At 44.4% G+C, this 20,568-nt stretch overlaps 1 protein-coding gene across 1 annotated transcript in view; it reads left to right on the top strand.

Annotated features, from left to right (window-relative positions):
* HTT (huntingtin) overlaps positions 1-20,568 on the top strand; it is a 135,895-nt gene that overhangs the window by 12,385 nt on the left and 102,942 nt on the right. Inside the window, exons 3-7 of the mRNA XM_024745086.1 lie at positions 1,116-1,199; positions 9,059-9,179; positions 13,593-13,652; positions 14,029-14,108; positions 15,774-15,912. Coding sequence (XP_024600854.1) covers positions 1,116-1,199; positions 9,059-9,179; positions 13,593-13,652; positions 14,029-14,108; positions 15,774-15,912 — 484 coding nt within the window. The remainder of the gene's footprint in view (positions 1-1,115; positions 1,200-9,058; positions 9,180-13,592; positions 13,653-14,028; positions 14,109-15,773; positions 15,913-20,568) is intronic.

Genomic DNA, 20,568 nt, shown 5'->3' with positions numbered 1-20,568 from the left:
ACGTCACCAGTCCATGTGGTGATGGACTCTTACTGACCAGTCATCGGGAAGCCCCTCTCCGCATGCCTTGGGCTTGTCTTCTCGTTCAGGCTCTGTCTGTCCTTCATTTTGGACCCTGACTTTCCCCTTTGGGGGCTCTTCCTTGTCCATTTTCTTCCCTGGCCACATCTGTAGTGCCTTTTGGAGGGTGTGTCTTTTGTGGATTTGCATAATTGTAAGAGCCTGTTCCTTCAGCTGTACTTGTTGGAAACTGAGGTTGCATTAGGGATTAAACAGAGGTGTTTGTTGGTTAGTTTTAAAATTTCTTTGGTACTAGAATTCCCTCCAAAACTTAGTAGTCTTCTGGTTTAGGTGTTTCTAGTTAGTACCATGTACTGGTGACCTGCTAACACTCAGATTCTTTTTGGATGTAGTTATCAAGCCTGATTTATTTTTTGGCTTCCTCTTTGGATTGACCTTCTCTACCTTATTTCTGTGGTGCCTACCTCAGAGACATCTCAAGTCATAGGTTTGGGTGGGAAGCAAGCACCTTTTATCTGATCTTCTTGACCAGGCTGTTTATCTCCTTTTTTTGGGCTGAGAAGTCTTAGTAGGAGGTTTTGAGAAAGTATCTGGGCAGGGGGCTTGTTTCTAGCCGTTTGGGGATATAGAAGCAGTTAGCCCTTGTCTGGACGTTATTTTACACCTAAGAGTGTGAGGTCTGTGTGGTATGCTGACTGTAGTCAGTAAATAAGACTTTGAGAAGTGGCAGCAGCTTGGTATGTAGAGTATTATATTGACATCCTTGTGTTTCATTGAATTGCATACTCCGTCCATCCATGTGATCTTGGGTGAGCGCTGTTTGCTCTGCAGTTTCTCCTTCTCTCTAAAGTAGAGCAAGCAGGTGCGTTAGTAGCACCCCTTGACTTTTCTATGGAGCCCTGTCCTGTAGGGAACCCTGGGTTAGGCTCATCCCCTCTTCCCTGACCTCAGAGCCACCCTGCCCCCAGCAGGAATGGGTGGTTTACTTCTAGGAGCCAAGAAGCACTATTGAATGAATGAATGCCTTGTAGAAATAGATGGAGCGGATAACACAACACATGCAAACTTCCTTTACTCTTTTCTTTTCGTTTTAGAAAGAAAGAACTCTCAGCCACCAAGAAAGACCGTGTAAATCATTGTCTGACGATATGTGAAAACATAGTGGCACAGTCTCTCAGGTAACTGCACTTTGAACTTCCTAGTGAAAATTAAACATTTCTGTATTTTCATTCTTAATGGGCTAGAATATTCTTTGTCTCCCCAATTGTTTTAAAACCTTTACAGGACCCCCTTCCCCATACTTCTGGCTACATATGTGGGGGATGTGCAGACACTGTAATGAGTAATGTTTCCATAATCTTACATAGTATCATTGTAACCATTATGATAATTGAACATGTTTACATTTTACTTATTGCAGTATTTGGAACAACAAGAGCCTGTCCAATTATAGTGGTCTTTTTTTGTTTTAATTGGAGTATAATTGCTTTATAATGTTGTGTTAGTTTCTGCTGTACAGTGAAGTGAATCAGCTATATGTATACCTATATCCCCTCCCTCTCGGACCTCCCTCCCCACCCCCATCCCACCCATTTAGGTCATCACAGAGCACCGAGCTGAGCTCCCTGTGCTTTATAGCATGTTCCCATTAGCTATCTATTTTTTAAAAAAATTTATTTATTTATTTATTTATTTTGGCTGCATTGGGTCTTCGTTGCTGCTCATGGGCTTTCTCTAGCTGTGGCGAGCGGGGGCTACTCTTCGTTGCGATGCACGGGCTTCTCATTGAGGTGGCTTCTCTTGTTGCAGAGCACGGGCTCTAGGGTGCGTGGGCTTCAGTAGTTGTGGCTCACGGGCTCTAGAGCGCAGGCTCAGTAGTTGTGGCGCACGGGCTTAGTTGCTCCGTGGCATGTGGGATCTCTGGACCAGCGATCGAACCTGTGTCCCCTGCATTGGCAGGTGGATTCTTAACCACTGCCCCACCAGGGAAGCCCCACCACTAGCTATGTGTTTTACACATGGTACCCCTATGTTCATTGCAGCACTATCTACGATAGCCAGGACATGGAGACAGCCTAAATGTCCATCGACAGATGAATGGATAAAGAAGATGTGGTGTATATATATATGATGGAATATTACTCAGCCATAAAAAGGAAGGAAATTGGGTCATTTGTAGAGATGTGGATGGACCTAGAGTCTGTCATACAGAGTGAAGTAAGTCAGAAAGAGAAAAACAAATATCGTATATTAATGCGTATATGTGGAATCTAGAAAAATGGCACAGATGAACCTACTTGCAGAGCAGGAATAGAGATGCAGATGTAGACGACGGACGTGTGGACACGGGTGAGGGGTGGGATGAATTGGGAGATTAGGTTTGACATAAATGCACTCTTGTGGTCTTTTGTTTGCTTTCCTTCAGCACTTTGCCTTCGTCCGACACTGTGGGAGTGCACGTGCTCCCCCCGTGGCTGCTGCCTGCTCATGAAGGCTCTGGGACCAGTGGGATCACGGGCGTTGACTGGAGGTCCGCTTCCCTGGCTCGATTGTGTCTCTGTGCTGAACTAGCAGCACCTTCTGTGTAGCTTCGTTGCTAATTCTCCTCATTCTCTTTACTTTGGACTGTCTGTTTTTCTGACCATTGTTCATAGTAGCTGTGGATGGTAAATATTTTAAGCCTGTTTCTAATGGCTGAGTAGGAAACAGATTTACTTATGATTTCAGAATTCTGTTACCCACATGGGCATGTGTGAAGTACTTCTCTCTTGGCTTTTCTTTCCTTTGGAATAAATCATTCATGTTATTCTCCTGTTGGAAAGAGCTCTTTATAATCTGTTAGAAAAAGCTCGGAGAATAATAATCTTGATTTTAGTACTGACAGAAACTTGGTGATTCATTTAATTTTAGTGGCACCTTGCTTTTGTATTTCCTACTTTCAAAGCAGTTTCACAATAGCGTATTTCATTTTAGTTGAACTCATTCAGTTTGTGAAGGACAGTGGATGATTTCTGTTTCTATCTAATTTGTAGAAATATTGTGGGAAGAAATGAAGTGACAAATGAGAATATGTGCTGAAAATAAAAATATAAAAATTCTAAGTTAGCATGCTATTGTTAGCATAGCTTAGAAAACAATACTAAGATAAAAGGAGGGGGAAAAAAGCTTGAATTCTATTTCCACTCTTTATAAGCCAGGTGGTTTTAGATGAGTGTAACTTCTTGGAGCCACTGTTGCCTCATCTATGAAATGTAAACCTAATTTATAAGCGTTCTTGTGGGGTGAAGCGACACCCGTGAAACACTGTTGAGAGCTACATAGATGTGTTCTTTAGCTACTGAGAGCCAGAAATACATCCCGTCGTGATGCACATTGTCCTACAAACTGTCATTAGTTTTGTATGAAATGACGGCAAATGCCCGACAGGCCCCTGGTGCCTGCTGCTGCTGTAGCACTGCTGTGCTCACCTGACCCCCAGCATCCGGGTCTCAGGGAGTAACACCTCACTTTGAAAGCTTATGAACCCAGGAAATAGATCTCTTCCAGTCTTAGTGCTTCATGCATTGTACTTAGTTTGTTTCTTGACAGTTCCCAATGGAATTGATGGGATGTTGGCTTAGATTCACACATTGGTAGTAAAGTATGTTGAGATATGTTAAGACTGATTTGTGGTTCAGTTTGCCGTCTTAAGTCACAGTAGTGGCTGGTAATAGTTTCTACGTTTGTATGTCTGTTACGTGTTTATGGAGTAATGCTCGCAGTCATTATACTGCCTGTTCTACACACCAGCATATGAATAGGATACTTTTTGGACCCAGAGAGGTTGTTGCTGGTCCCGTCAGATCAAAGAACAAGTTTGTTTTAAGATACTCTCCATACTTTTTAGGAATTTTGGAGTGTAGAGCTGAAGTGGATGTTTTATATGCGTGTAATGATTTATGAAATCTTCTTGGTGGCTGGTATTTCCTGTTATCTCTCCTGAGTGTGATTAACCTCTGGTACGTTCTTACAGCTTCTGTGATACACTGACCTCCTCTCCAGTGGGGTTTTTCCGTGGCAGCTTCTGAAGTCTTCATTGTGTATTGTGACTCTTAGTCTACCTAAGCTCTCAAGTTGGTGGTCTGTCCTACTGGTTCCTAAATACACATGAACATCAAAATCATCCGGAAGATTTGTAAAAAATATAGTAACGAAGATACCTCACTGCCCTCTTTCCCCAGCACACTTACATTTTCTGTTCAGGTGGAGTGTGGGGATTTGTTTTTTACACGTATCCTCTTGGGAATACTTAGGAACCCTCATCTAAGCAAGTGTACCTTGATAAAGTGGTTGGGTAAAAATAAGTATACAGGAATCTATAGATTTCCCCAATATTAGCATAAATCAGTTAGAAAATGTAATGGTTCAAGATCCAATTCATAGTAGCACCAACATATTAAATTTCAAGGAATTGACAAGAGACGTGCAGAAACTACATAAGGACGGCTGTTGACTTTCCTGAAAGGTACAGATTACTACTTGCCTTTCTACATGGGAAGATTTCTTTATCATACAGTTAAATTTTCTCTAAATTAATCCATAAATTTAAAATGATCTTGATCAAAATTCTAGTAGAGATGTTTTTGAACTTGTTCATCTGCAAGAATAAATACATCACTGTTGCAAAGAAAATCTGAAACCATCAGTAATATGGTGATACCTGGTGTACCTGAAATTAAAATAGCTGTTAGACATTAAAGAAGGTATAGAATAGAAAGTGGGAAAGTGTATGTGTGTATCTGTGTGTATGAATTTATGATAAATATAGCATCTTGTTTTAGTATGGAAATGATGAACCACTTGACTATTTAAGGGGGGTATTATGTTTCTTCTTCATATTGCAAACAAACATAAATGCCAGATTAATTACCTAAACACAAAAAAGTGAAATCATTACTATAAAAAGAACATTGAATCCCAGGCTGTGGAATGCTAGCAATATAAAGGAAAAAAATGTTTTATCTGGAATATAGTTCAGTATGTCAAAATCCACTTTAAACTGGAAATTACATAAATGCAACTTGGGGAAAGTATTGACAGCATATATATCAAAGGTTTAATAGCTTCTATAAAGAGCAATTATAAATCATGAAGAAAAAGACTATCATCCTAATAGGAAAATAGGCAAAGGCTATGAATAGGCTTTTTGGAAAAGAAGACATGAGGTGGGGCCTGTGAGCATATGGCTGACACTTACTTTGTGCTTCCTGTGGAGGCGATGCTCACACTCCCTGGTGGTCAGTGGGATGAGACTAAAACACGAATAAGAACAGTTTCACCTGTCAGAGTGCCAAACACTAAAAAATATTCAGGGGTTTTTCAGAGGTGATACAGCTTTTTTAAAAGGCAGTTTGGCAAACACTACCTGTTTGACTTAACTGTTTCACCTCAGGAGTTCATCCTGAGGAAAGTGTACGATGATGTGCAGTGCTATTCATCCCATTAGAAAATTAAAAATAATCGTAATGACTGACCCACAGAATTGAAGAATTAAGATACATTTATAGAAAGGAATATTAGCTAACTTTATAAAAGGTGATTTATAGATATTTATATTTGTGACCAGAAAAGATATTAGTAATATGTTAAAAACTAAATTTAAAAAATCATGAAAGATTTTTGCTTCTGGCTGAGTGACAAGGACAGGATCTACCTTCCTGCCTAAAGCAATTGATAGTGGATAAAATATATGTAACAATGGTTTTCAAGGCACCGGGCATCAGGCAGTTCTGGAAAAATGGAAAACTACTGCGATGAGCATTATGACTTCCCCAGGTTACTGCCTGGAGGGAGTTTCCCAGCCAGGATGTGAGGAGGGGAAACCCAGGCAGAGCCCAGTAGCTGCTGAGATGGGGAGACAGAGCTGATGGCCTCAGGAGGCAGGGTGGCTGGGGCCCATTGGGGAGAATACCAGAGAGGGGGAGCTGCGCGGAGCCATCAGCAAGACCTGCAGGGGTCCCTCAGTGCCCTGGGGCTGGGGGTGGAACCACCTGAGGGGATTGGAGGGAACAGGTGCTAAACTCAGACAGGTACAGGAAGAGCTCCTGGTCCCCCCAGCCAGAGTGGAAAACCCCATCCTTCCTGGGGCGTTGGGTGGGCTACTCAGAAGGGTTTGCCTTCGCAACAGGGCTCACTTAGCCCTAGGCTAAGATGTCATTCCAGTCCTGCCTAGTAAAGCTTAAAAGCAAAACCCAAGGTGATCATACTCTTTCAAAGTAACTTAATTGCATTCCAGAGCAAAGTTCAAGAATATTTATCGGAATTCAAAAGTATATAACACCCAACAAGGTAAAAGTTACAAGGTTTGGCATCTGGTCAGAAATTATGAGGAATGCAAAGAAGCAGGAAAGCATGATTGACAGTGGAAAAAATCAACTGAAGCTGACCCAGAAATTGCACAGGTGGTAAAATTTGTACACAGAAACGTTAAAACAGTAACTGCAACTGTTCTTCTAGTTCAAGAAGCTGGAGACAAGATTGAATATGTTAAGTAGAGATAAGACATGAAGAAGACCTAAAGTGAACCAAGGTAAGAGTGACAGTGGATTTCTCACTGGAAAAAAAAAGTGCCAGAAGTCCGTGCAACATCATCTGTGAAGTACTGAAACGGAAAAAACCCTAGAATTCTATACCCTGTAGAAACTTCTTCCTCAAAGACAAAGGTGAAGGACTTGCAAAAGCTGGAATCATCTATGTCCAGCAGGCAACTACTCTAAGAAATACTAAAGAAAGTGTTTCAGGTAGAAGGAAGATGGTACCAGATAGAGGTCTGGATCTACATAAAGGATTGGAGAGCAATGGAAATGGTAACTACAGTGGGTAAATATAAGACTTTGCCTCTTACTTTTAATCTTTCAAAAATATACTTGATTGATTACAGCAAAAATAATAACGATGTATTTTGGGGTTTACACGCAGGAGTGAAATATATGACAGCCATAGCACAAAGGGTGCAAGAGCAGAAATGGAAATGCAGTTGACCTTTGAAATACATGGTTTTGAACTGCATGGGTCCACTTATATGCAGATTTTTTTCAAAAAATGCCGCAGTACTACACAACGCGCGGTTGGTTGAATCTGTGGTTTCCAACCTGCAGATAATTTATACTTGGGTTTTTGACTTTGTGGAGGGTCGGCGCCTCTAGCCCCTTCAAACTATCGATATAGGTTGTATCAATATTAAAAGGATAGTAAAGGAATATTATGAACTTCAGTAACTTAGATGAAATGGACAGTTTCTTGAAAGATGAACTTCTAAAGCTTTCTCAAAGAGAAATAGATAACCTAATTAGCCCTATATCTATTTTATTAAATTAAAATCTAAAAATCAATATTTGATTAGTTATTGGAGACCTTTTAAGCATGGTTAGAAATGGTATATAAACCTACTTTTTTCTTTTTTAAAAATTGAGATATAATTGGCATATGACACTGAGTTTGAGGTGCACGTGTTGGTTTGATACATTTGTATAATGCACTATGACGGCCGTAGTGTTAGCTAACACCTTTATCATGTCACATCATTATCATTCCTTTTTTTGTGTTGAGAACAGTTAAGATCTAGTCTCTTAGTAACTTTGAAGTTTAAAATACAGTATTGTTGACTATAATCACTAAGCTGTGCATTAGAGCTCCAGGTTTTATTTAAGTAAACCTACTTTTTCAACTGTGAATTTTATGGAGTCTCTATACAAATAAAATACTTCTGATGAAAATTTTGTGTTTGAATTGGGATGTGCTGTAAAAAAGATTGTTATATATCCCAGTAATTTTTTTTGTATTGATTACATGTTAAAATAATGTTTTGGATATATTGGGTTAAATGAAATATATTATTAAGATTAATTTTACCTGTTTCTCTTTATTTTTGTGTCTATTAGGAAGTACAAAATTGCACTTGTAGCTCACATTGTATTTCCGTAGCACCACTTTGAGCAGCGCCTGGATGCTGTGGCAGCATCCCAGGGACCTTTCCTCTTTATTCACAGGAATATTCCACAGAGATGAGGTCTGAAATATTGCTGAGGGGCACATTTTTTTTCTTGCTCGTACTTGTTTGTTGATCACTGCTAATGTGGTTCTTTGCTTTCTCTTAGGCTCCTGGCTCTTCTGACTCTTGGTAGGAATTGTGAGGTAGAGAGAGAGTGGGGAGGAGGCCCTTTATTTCAGAGGACTCTAGACTGAGATGTTTCAAGAATAGCAGCTTTGTCCAGGGGCTGTATTACTGCTGGCCCATCCCTCACTGTGCTGTGAAGTCAGTTTCATGCACATGGCCATGGGTCTCTCTCTCTTGGCTGTGTTTAGCCAATTGGATCACAACTGCCTGACAGGCTCTCTCAGTTGAAACTTTTAAAAATCATTTACAAGCATCGCCTAGATTCCAGTTCTTGAGACTGATGGAGCCACAAAAACACAGCCTGACCATGATTATGTTGAGTTTGGAACATATTGAAAGCAGATGGAAAAGGAGTAAAGGAGTTATATTGGTATATTGATGTTCTAGGTTCTGAGAATATTGTAAGAGTAGAAGTAACTTGTTGGCAGAGGGCAGATGGCTATCTGAGATTTAAGTATCTGAAGCCGTGTCTTTTTTTCTTTTTTTTAATTGAGTTAAAGTACATACAAAGACAGTGTCTTTTTAGGATTTTTTGACTAAAACTCAAACAAAATAAGATTGTCTTGCAAGTACACTTCTATTTATAAGTAATTCTTAAATTTTAGAATAGTTTTAGATTTACAGAACAATTACAAAGATAATATAGAGTGTTCCCATAAACTCCACATGCAGTTACCCAAATTATTATCATCTTACATTACTGTGGTGCAATTTTCACAATTAATGACTCAATACTGGTATACTGTTAGCCTTAATTTTTATGTAATGTCCATTTTCTGTTCCAGAATCCCACATAGGATACCAGAAACTTCACTGTGTTTCGTCATCATGTCTTCTGAGGTTCCTTTTGGCCGTGACAGTCTCTCTTCTTTTTTTACTTAGAAATTCTCCAGAATTTCAGAAACTTCTGGGCATTGCTATGGAACTTTTTCTGCTGTGCAGTGATGACGCAGAGTCAGATGTCAGGATGGTGGCTGACGAGTGCCTCAACAAAGTCATAAAAGTAAGAGCCCTGTGGACGGTGTTCTACGAACTGTGACCGTTGTAGCTAAGGGAAGAAACCACGACTTAGGGTCCTTTTGTTTTGAGTAGCAAAGTCCCTTAGGACGTCTGCACTGTTTCCATTTATGGTGTGTGGTTTGGAGGCTCTCCACGCTGGTTTGGAGCGTGCCGGCTGCACCTGCCCCATCAGAGGGAGTGGGTTTACCCTCGTGCCTGCGCAGGGCATAGGTCAGGGGTGGGCGCTGATGGGGGCCACCGGGTGCTCTTGGGGAAAGCATCACTTTGTTGAGAAACCGTGAGGCCTTGAAAGGCAGGGGGACGGGGAGTGGGATCCGCTTTTGGTGTCTTCGTCTCCTAAGACCTGGGTCAGGCAGTACTGTTTGCAGGTAAAGACGTGCCTTCTCTGGTAGCTGTGCTGGAGTTAGTGTGACGTGACTGGAGAGACAGGAGTTCCCAGAAAAGGTTGATGAAGCCAGAAAGCCAGAGCTACCTGGGTGGTAGGTGAGGTAAGGAGTGGGCGGGGGACACCTGTCCTCTTCGCTTACTGCTTCCCGGTGCAGAGTTAGTACCCAAGACCACTGTAGCTTTGATCCACTTTTCCCTTTTTTTGTTTTCTGCTGCCATTGAAGATAAAGTCTTTCTTCCATAATTCTTACGGTGTTGGAAAACAATCCTTGTTTTTCTCATTCTGCCATTCTCCTAGTTTGTATCCTCAACCACCCTGGGCACCTTCTTCCAGGTCACCTTTGAGTGTGTGAATGAGCCTTTTGAATTTTGTGTCTAAGCTTATATATTGTTCCCACCATAGGCTAACCGGTGCTGAGGAAGGTTCACTGGCATAGTTCTTGATGCTTTCTCCAAAAACGATTTCTTGATAATGGTTAAGGAGAAAATGTATCTTGTTCCCTTCTCTGCAGGGAAGCCCTGCTTATTGGATCTTTCCAGTTTTTCCTGATTTTTCCCTTACCGTTTTGAGTTCCACCCATGGAATTTAGATAAGGCCACATCTTTTCATTTTCCTTGAAGGCTCTCTTCCTAGTAATACTTACTTGGCCAGATGAGCCAAGAACTCCAGTCTAACATAGGCTAGTTGAATATTTCCCTCCTTATTAGGATCTTGAAAACCAAAACTGTTCTTTGGAGTCTCCCCAAGGGCTTTCTCTGGAGAGTGGTCACACTTTACATTGGCCAAGAAATTGTCCTTCATTTTTCTGTCATGGGTCCAGCTTCCTCGGGAAGACAGTCACCCTTTACTCCTGCGTTAAGGAGGTGGGGCACAGGGAGGTTCTGGAGTGAAGGAGGCCTGCGCTTGAATCTGGCCCCTGCTGCCCACTCGCTGAGCAGCTTCGGGAGCTGTACTTCATTCTGCGAGCCTGTCTCCTTAACCATAGAGGGAATCGGACTCGGTTTTGTGGTGTGCGTGAGTGTGAGGATCAAGTGCAGTGACGTGTGTGAGGGGTTAGCGTTATCCTGCCCCTTGCTGGGCCTCGGAGTGGTAAGGGGTGCACTTACAGTGAGATTCCTGCTTCCTTAACCAGAGAGGCTGAGGGGCACGCCAGAGCCCCACTGCTCCCCGCTTTCTGGCGTGTGGATCTGTGGGCCATGCTGTCTATGCTCGGGTGCCAGCTTCCCTGCAGACACAAGGTTCTGGCTTCTCCATTGGGAGTTGCCTGGTCTTCTCCCTCCACCTGCATTTCACGTCTCCACGCGCCCCCCCATCCCCCCGCCCCCGCAGTGTTGCAGTGGCCACGGCCATTTGACCTTGTTCTCTGCCCGGCAGTGTGTGGGTACCACTCAGGTGTGATGGGTCCACGGCACGTTTGGAGGTGGACTTTTTCACTTAACACTTGCTTTTCTCTAGGGCTCAACATCCTTGCTGCTGTTTTTAATTCCCACTGGCAGGACCAGGCTAGGCTTTTTCTGATATTTCAGTTCTTGAACTCTGATCCTTAGAATCAGGAAACCTAAAGAAGTCACCACAGGTTGCCTTGGTCATGACAAGAACAGGTGAGGAGGGGAGAGAGGACAATATGGCCCCAAACAAACAAAGAAGGTGGTCATTTTACATGGAGGCACATGCTGCAGAGAGAGACCTGCTTCTGTAACTGCCGTCCAGCTAGCCTCGTGTGTGTGTTTGGGGGCTTGGGCCATGGCCTGGTCAGAGCTCTAGGTGCTGGCTTCTCTTCCTGGCCACCTCCTTACTGCCTTCCTATTTCCTCTGCCTTGTTTCTGGCCTCCCAGTGCAGAGGTTCCAACTTCTCATGTTGTGCCCCTGAGCGTAAGACGAGGTCAGTCTCTCAGAACCTCTTCTTTCTGCTTAAAGTCGGACATCCTGGGCTTTGGCTGTGCTCTGATGTCTGCTTCCTCAGATGCACAGGTCTTCAAGGCCAGCAGGCTGGGAGTGGGGTCAGGGTCTGGCTGATGTGCTCTCACGGTGGCAGAGGAAGGGCAGGCTGGGGAGAACTTGGATGGCGTTAGGCCCAGGTGTCAGGGGTAGAGAGGAACACATGGATGGTCGCTTAGGAGTCAGGTCCTGGACTTGCGCCTTCTGTTTTTCAGAGTATCATTATATGCTTAGGATGAGGACCCAAGAAAATGGGGCAGGCTCTGCTTTTCACTTGTGTAGCAAATGCACTGGGGATGTGCTTCAGCTGACAGCAGGCTCCCCAGATAATTTACAGTCTTGGGGAAGGGGAAGCAGGTTTGTACAGGAATGGCTTAATGCGTGGTGTAAGTTCCGAGACATGCTGGCAACTCATCGTGGCGGTCAGGAAGTGGATGTGATTTCTGTCTGGCGAGGCAGAGGAGGCTTCCTGGAGGTGGTGGCTGTTAGGTGAGTGAGGAGATCAGGACCTTCTTAACCCCTGCAGACCCACCTAGGAGGGTGAACGTGTGTGCTAGCAGAGAATGGGAGGTGTTGAGGATCCATTCAAGGGGTTTGTACTTCATTTGGTAGAGGATGAAGAGGAAGAGCTCGGGAAGATCTTTAACCTGGTCAGAGGAGTGCTTTATTTAGGAAGAGTAGCCTGGGGACGCCGTGCAGCCTACCTTGGAGTGGAGAAAGACTATGCACCCAGAATCCCTGCGAGAGGCTGAGTAACCCGGGGAGGAGCGATGGGGGCCTTGAACCAGGGCGGCCTGTGAGGCACAGGGGGCCGTGATGGGCTGGACTTGGCTGCTGTGTGTGTTCGCCTCAGTGTGAAGGTGGGGTCAGGAGCCGGGAGGGGTCAGATGGCACCTTCCCGTCACCCATGACTGTGAGGGCCCGTTCAGTGCTGTTCCAGGGGCTTGGGGTTTACGTTCCTCCTGTAATAAAATAGGTTTGATCTCAGTTTATAAAACATTTATAAAGTAAAACAGAACTTTGATATGCCTTCTGGTTTTATTGGCAAAGTAGTGCTTTAATATATGTTTGTCCATTTTGGTGTGCTCATTTAAGGAATTTCAGTACACACTGAAACAGCAGAATTAGGATTTTAAAATTTCTGAGGCATTATTTGGAACCTCCCAGAAAGTGACCCTGGTTTGATTCTCAAGCTTGCTGAACCTCCGTGAGTTTTACTAAGACCAGCTTGGTTTATAGACATCACATGCTGTACATCTTAGGAAAGGAGGAGGGATTTCCTATGGAGGCTTGGTTACGTCTTTCTGCTCTTCTTGTGGACGAGACATTGGCAATACTGTTTTGAAAGAGAGGGTTCCCATGGCTGAGAGCAGGGCACAGAAGTCTCTCCTTTCTGTCTTGAGAAGCCACCTCCAACGTGGACTTTGTGTCACTGGCGGTGGTTGCCATCAACCATTCTTACTGGGTTGAAATTGGCTGTGTGGCCATTTTTTGGTTTGGCCCATAAGTGAGCAGAAGGGTCAAGAAATGGCTCTGAGGAGCCTATGGTTCCAGCAGGTTCGGAGCGTTGCTGCTCCCTGGGGAGCACCCGTGCATCACTGGTGGACCAGACCTTTGGAAAGGACTTGGGCTTCTGCGTGGAGAGGAGTATCCCCACGCCAGAGCTAGGGGCTCTGATCTGGGATGTCCACTCACCGCCCTGCTGGCCCTGCAGACTCCAGGGCATTGCTAATGTTGGATCGTCCAACAGAATGTGCTTTAATTGAATGTAAGAGCTTTAGAATGAGTTTGAACTAGCTACCATTTAATTTTGATACTGTGTGGTATTTGATTGTAATGAAAGTTAAATTTTTTCCTTCCATTTTTAAAATTAAAGTGAATGACCTGTATCTAGTCTGTTTGGTAACTTCCTGCATACATGTGCTTCTTTCTTAAAGAATAGGTTCTTAGTTTAGTTGCTATTATATTCTACTTTGCCCCCACATTGAAACTTTCGCTGCCTTTTAGCTTTCTTTAGAATTGCTAGTGGAATGTGTCTTCCGTGAACAAGTCTCTTGTGTTTTGTTGTAGGCTTTGATGGACTCCAATCTTCCGAGGTTACAGTTGGAACTCTATAAGGAAATTAAGAAGGTAGGCTTTTGTTTTCCATCATTGAAAAAGGGCTGCTGATTCACTGCATTGAGCAGTGTATGTGACATTTTATCTCTTATTTGATAAGGAAACAAATGCTGTTTGGTAAAGTAGACTTTATTGTTTTACTTTTCTTCAAAAGGTTGCTCCTCATTATTTATTAGATGGGATGGGAACTAAGATGGTAGTTTTAAAAAATATCTTTAAATTGCATCCCATTAGACCTTAACATTTCAAAAGTAGTTACACATTTAAATGGCCTTTTCTCTAAAAATAGAAATTAGCAATGAAAAAATGCTTTTGTTTATTTGAAGTCCTCTTGGTGACTCGTGTCTGCGACTCTTAAATGTAACACGCTGCTTCTTAAATCCCTCAGAACGGCGCTCCTCGGAGCCTGCGCGCTGCCCTGTGGAGGTTTGCCGAGCTGGCTCACCTCGTTCGGCCTCAGAAATGCAGGTAAAGTGGACACTCTGGGTTATTACTATTATTATTATTTTGGGTGGGGGGCCAGCTGCGGTGGATTCTTGCCATCTTGGCTCAGATGTCATTTCTCTAAAGGTCTTCCCTGTCCACTCTGTCTGAAGCTGCCCACCTCTGCCTCTCCAGCTGCAGTACAGGTTGTCCTGATCCTTTTCCTGCGTAAAACTTAACGGCTCTCAGGAATACTGTCGCACACTTCATCAGCGTGCTTGTTCGTTTTCTATCCCACCCTCCCCCGAGAGCTGTAGGAGATGTACGTCTCAGGACAGTGGGGGCATCCCTGTCTGGTCCCTGCTGCAGCCCAACACTGATAACAGCGTCTGCACGTGGTACTTGCTGAAAAGATACTTGCCAGGTGGTTGAAGGTTGAGTACTACCTCATTGTTGCTTACTCTAGGGATTATAGAAAACTATGCCTTTGTCTATTATGTGGGTTAAAAATATGAGTGTTAAACTGTGAATAAAGTTTTGACTGATTGAACCAGTTGTATCTTAATGGATTGAAAAACAAAAGAAGGGCCACAGTTTTCAACTCCTTCCTTCTCTCCTTCACTGGCAAGACGTGCTGACATCCATGGAGCCCTTGGCTCTGTCCCCGAGGAACTGGTGGAGTGGCAGAAACCCCCTCTTTTAATATGAAACAGTGATCTGTTCCACTGAGCCTGACTGTAATAAGAGTCTTACGTGATTGCACACATACAGTCACTAAGGAAATTTCTTTTTATATAACCTTTTTCTTTTACTCTCCTTGTTTTGAAAACTTTGTTATATTTCTGAAGCAACACATCCCCAGTTCTCCACATAGAAGCCAAAGTGACCTTAGAAAACTATGATTGGGTCATGTCATTCCTTTACTTAAACTCTTTACTCATTTCCCAGAGCTGTTCAGATAAATCCAGACTCCTTACCAAGGCCCAGGGAGATCTGGCCCCCAGTGGCCCCCGTCACCTCAGACACTCCGTTGACTCATTGGCCTGACTTCTTTGAAAAGTTGGGCATGTCTTCCTTCTGATGTCTGGTTTGTTTTCCCTTGGGTCATCTTAGAAGGGCCCGCCTCCCTCCCTGTACAGTCCCAGGGGTACACCTGCTTGCTGCCCGTCTCTGCCACTAGAGGATGCCGCCGTCGCCACCAGGTGCTCGTCCTGTGGCTTCGGCTTATCTGTCCTGTGACTGCTGCTCTCCAGTCCTGCGTGGTTTGCTACTTCTCTGTAGAGGGCCAGGCTTCTCTCTAAGGCCTTATTCAGGTCAATGCTTAGAAAAAATTTTGTAATGCTCCCTTTTCAAGAAAGCTTTATTCTTATTTCTTAATTTATTTTTTAAATGGTGTTTTCTTATATTATCTGTGATTTTCTCATTTAAAATTTGGTTATTTTAATAACTATTATAATTTATTGCAAAGAATTTTTAAAACAAGCTTTTGAGAGTCGTGTGTGTGACTAGAGGAGAAACGAAGGATGAGAGCCTCCCAGCATTTGGGCTTCATCTGCCTTTAGTCTTCTAGCAGAGATTTGTTTACCTTCCAGGAAGGACTCTTTTGCACGTAAAAACTGGTTTTTCCCTAACAGACGCTGAACTAATCGCTTATGTTTCTCATTAAGGTAGGCCCTGGAAGAGTAATTAGTGTCCCTCTCACATGTGCAGGCCTTACTTGGTAAACCTTTTGCCTTGCCTGACGCGCACAAGCAAGAGACCCGAGGAGTCTGTCCAGGAGACCTTGGCTGCAGCTGTCCCTAAGATTATGGCTTCTTTTGGCAATTTTGCAAACGACAATGAAATTAAGGTATGATTGCTGCCTCGAGTCACAAGCGTGGGAGTTGGGCTTTTGCACAGGCAGGCATTTGAGAGTACTTCTCGAGTTAGACTGTGCTTCATAATTTAGATTAAAACCTTTTGAGCTCTTTGGAGGCACACTGAGAGTTTCTTTCCACTTCTGCTTTCTTACTGTGGGGTGAAAAGAGGAATAGGGAGATGGTTTATAGATGCAAAATCAAAAGGCATTTTGCCAGAGCAGACTGGTTTCGGGGTATAAGATTGACTGCTTAGCCTGGCTGAAGAAAGGCCACTGTCCCTGGACTGCAGGCAAGAGAAAGCTCACCGATGATGCCTTGTGCGTACGAGTGCCCTGCGGCCGTTGGGAACCACTTCCTGTTTGTTTTTGCCCCAACCAGCAACCTTCAAACCCTCTTTAGTGTTTTGTCTATAATGTCCAGAAATCATGACCCTGTCACATGGTCTGAGGATTACACATTCTTGACTTCATCCTTTTAGTGGGTCAGTCCTGTGTTAGTGTTTTTCTTGGTATTTCCCTCCACATTTCTAAATAACTTGCTTATACTGCTGGTTTTGCATTTTTTTATTTTTTACAATGGAAAAGATGAATTCAACTCTAACCCTTCTTCCCTCTTTTTACTACAGTTATATCAGTATTCAGTGTGTACGTTATTATGCCTAAGTAAATAGTCACAGCTAGTTATGTTCTGTGCCGTGGTTATGTTTCTGTGTATAACTCCTTGGTATTTCCGGAGTCAGTAATTGCCTCTTTTTCGTTTGCTTATTATTCCTTGGCAATTTCCGTCTTCTCACACCTCCCACCAGCGCTGTGTGTCTCAGTTCAGCTGTGCACATGATGGGTAGTTTCCTGGACCCGTTTCCTCCACTGGGGTCGTCCTGGGCTCTGCAGCTGCTGCTCCAGCCTGGTCAGGGCGCCCCTTAGGTCTGTCGCACGGTCATGTCTTGGCTCCCCTGTCCGATGCCTGATTCCTGCCTGCCATGTCTTTGTCTCTGTAGGCTTACTCCTGGAGAGGGGGCTTCCTGAGAAAGGCTGACTGGCAAGTAAATCGTTTGAGATCCTGCATTAGTGAAAATGCCTTGATTTCTCCCTCACGCTTGGCTGGGCGTAGAGTTCTGGGGTGGAAATCGTCTTCCCTTAGGAATGTACAGGCTTTGCCCCTTTGTCTCATAGTCTCCAGCGGGGCATCCGAGAAGGCGAATGACCTGATCTCTTAGCCTCTGAATGTGTCCTTCTCTAGAAGGTTTTTGCTGTTTTGTGTAGGGGGCAGTGCTGGGTGCTTGATAGACCTTTTAATTTGGAACGCTCTAGCCTTCAGTTCTGGGAGTTGTCCTTATACTTCTCTGACAATTTCCCCCCTTTATTTTCTCTGTGCTGTCTTTCTGAAATTTGTTAGTTAGCTGTTGATCCTGGACTGATGCGCATTTGTACTCTTTTGTTTCTATTTTCCATGTCTGTTTTCTGTACTTTTCTAGGAGATGTCCACCTCAGACTCTTCTCTGGAATTTGTTCCTGCTGTGGTATTAATTTCTAAGAGCTTTCTCGTGTTCAGAATGGTCATGTTTTCTGGCACCCTCTTCTTGTTTCATGAATACACTGTCTTGTCTTAGGATGCTGATTATAGTTTCTTGACAACTTCCTTTGACCTCCACGTTGTGTGTTTCTTCGCACTTCCTCTGTTCTATTTCCTGTCCTTCTCTTTTATGTCAGCAGTTGTCCGCATAGATTTGAGTGAGCCCCTAAAAAGCTTATTGGAAGCAAGTGTGTGGCAAGCTTTGTCCCCTGGTGACTTCCTCAGGTAATGGGTAGTGAACTTGCTTTTCCACTGTAAGTCTTTAAATGTCAGTGTCAGTATGTCTTTTCCTCTTGGGCCAGTCAATATCTCTAAAGAAAAATCCCTCATTCTCCTGCTTGGAGGCATCAGCCCAGCTGCATTTGTCCTGGGACCCTTGGATGGAAGGGTGCTAACAGTCTCACTGGTGAGAATGCAGACTTCTTCTTAATTTCTGTTTTCTGTCTGTGCCTCGTGCCTGTCCTCAGCCGTGGCAGCATCTCTGGGGATTCCCTGTCTCTGCGGGAGACGGGGAAGTGAAGACCACATCCTGGGCTGCCTGGGTGGGAGAGGGGCTTGGCAGTTTCCCCAAGGAGCTGTTAGATGAGCAGCTGTTTCGTCCCCACATCCACGCCACTTTCAGATGTCTCTGGTACTCCTAAGCCTGAGCTTTTCTTGGATTTCTGTGGCTTGAGTGAGCTTGCCTTTGGTTGGTGGCTTTCAGTCGTTCTCCCCAGCTCCCAAAAAGGCTTGCGTGGGAACTTCTGCCTGAGAGCTGCAAATCAGTCCATTACCACTTGTTTACTTTCTAGCTTCCAGAAATTTGCTAATGCCTCTAGTCTGCCCTTGTCCCTGTTCTGTTCTTTTTGTCCTTGTAAGTTTAAGCTTTTTAAACCTTGTACATGTGATTCTGGTGGGGTGTCTGGGAAGTAGAGGTTCACGTGTCCAGTACAGCATGTTTGATCAGAAGTTTCCTAACAGGAGCCCTGCGGTGTTATTCTCAGGGTTGCCTGTTAAATATTGAGACTCCTGAGCCTTTTATTTGACTGGTGTATAATGTACATACAAGAAGCGTGTAAATCATACATGTACTCCTTGATGAGTGGCCACAAAGCGAATCTGCCGTCACGGCCGCTGCCTAGGTCTGGACATATGGAGTATTACCAGCACCCGGGAGCCTCCGCCCCCTCTCCCTGTCACTACTCCCTCCTTCCTCCACAGGGCTGATCACTGACCTGGCTTCTAATGCCAGAGGGTCTGTTTTTAAAATGTAAATATGTAGGACCATGCAGTATGTATTCCTTTCGTCTGGTTTCTTTTGCTCAGCACTAAGCTCGTGAGATTCTCCCATGTCACCGCGTGTGTCACTAGATCCTGCGGTTTTTCGGAGCTGTGTAGCGTTCCCTTGGATGAATGTGCCCCAGCTCATCATTTTACTGCGGCTGGACCTTGGGTCGTTGGTAGTATTGGCTGTCGCAAGCGTTGCTGATGTGCCTGTCCTTGTACGTGTCTCTTGGAGCACAGGTTGTGATAGCTAGAAACGGAGATTGTGGGGTGTGTATATGCCGCCTTCGGTAGATGTCTCCAAGCAGCTTTTCTCAGTGGCTGCACGAGCTGACACCTCATGAGCGGTGTGTGCGAATTCCAGCAGCTCCCTGGCCTCGCAGAATTGGAATTTTGGTCATTTTAAGTTTAGCCGTCTGCTGACTGTGTTCTGGAGTCACAGTTTGGTTTAATTTCCATTTCCACTCCCTAAGTCCTCTGACCCTGAAGTGGAATGAAGTACTCTTAAATATATGTCCTGCCTACGTTTAGAGAAGTGGAGCTATCTGCCCTGTAGTCTAGCGCACTTCCTCCGCTTATGAGAAGAGCTTTTAAGGATGGTCTAGGTAACCTCTGGCCAGCAGCCTGCTACAGGGCATTCTCGGGATTGTGGGACTTAGACCCAAGGAATCGCCCTCGAGCTCTCGTTCCATTTTACTATTATTCCAAACTTTAAGTTCACCATGGGCTGACTCTTCATAGTAATATTTAGCTTTCATTCTGCTTAGAAGTTTGGACTAATATAGGATGATTCTTTATTTACCGTTTCAGTGATGTGTGTGTGTGTGTGTGTGTGTGTGTGTGTGTGTGTGTTCTCACTCAAAGGAGTTCTTTAAAATGTATCTTTCCTTGAAGCTAAAAAAGTTTGTCAGAGATAAGTCGACTGGTTTCTCCGGGTATTGTCTCTGGGGAGAAACTGGAGGCCACAATCCACTAGGGGTGTCCTGTGGCCGGGGGTCTGGTCCTCCACCTCTCTGGTTCCAGAGGTCTAATCTGTGAATTCAATGAGCGTTGATGAGCCTCTGAGAACCAGTTTATGCCAACACGCAGTTAGGGAGAAGCTTGTTTAAGTCAGATGCCAGGCTGTTAACTGGCTGCTCCTTTGCCGATGGTTAGACTCCCCGGTAGGGCCCCAGTGGTGTCCCTGACTTGCCCAGCGAGGCTCCGTACACGCCCAGCAGTAGCTGGGCCAAATCATTGCTCAGAGCATAGCTTAGAATGATGGGAAGTAGACGTTCTTAAGTAGCATAGTCACCAAACTCCTGCAGCTGGATGGTCACCCCCTTTCATTCTTTGGATATTTTTGTGAAGACTTAAACGGTCATCGTTAGCAGTATAGCACCCCTCCTTTGGGTTTTCTTGGAGGCACGGTAACAAGTCTTACTCTCTGGTTTCTTAGGACGATAGCTGTGAGGAGCGTGTGGTCTCAGCTCAGTTACGCTGCGCACGTTTTCCAGCCTGGGGCTGTCTCTTGGTGGCATTAGCAGCACATTTACAAGCCGTTGTTTAGGCTGGGGCCTTGCTGTGATTGGCTAGCACTTTTCTCCTGGACTTATTATTTACTGTGTGTGGTTTTTTTTTTTTTTTTGCGGTACGCGGGCCTCTCGCTGTTGTGGCCTCTCCCGTTGCGGATCACAGGCTCAGCGGCCATGGCTCACGGGCCCAGCCGCCCCGCGGCATGTGGGATTCTCCTGTCCCGGACCGGGGCACGAACCCCTGTCCCCTGCATCGGCAGGCGGACTCTCAACCACTGCGCCACCAGGGAAGCCCTG

This window comes from Neophocaena asiaeorientalis, unplaced genomic scaffold (genome assembly GCF_003031525.2).
Source record: "Neophocaena asiaeorientalis asiaeorientalis breed wild unplaced genomic scaffold, Neophocaena_asiaeorientalis_V1.1 scaffold65, whole genome shotgun sequence".
Classification (NCBI taxonomy): domain Eukaryota; kingdom Metazoa; phylum Chordata; class Mammalia; order Artiodactyla; family Phocoenidae; genus Neophocaena; species Neophocaena asiaeorientalis.
This window is presented reverse-complemented; position numbering and strand designations above follow the sequence as displayed.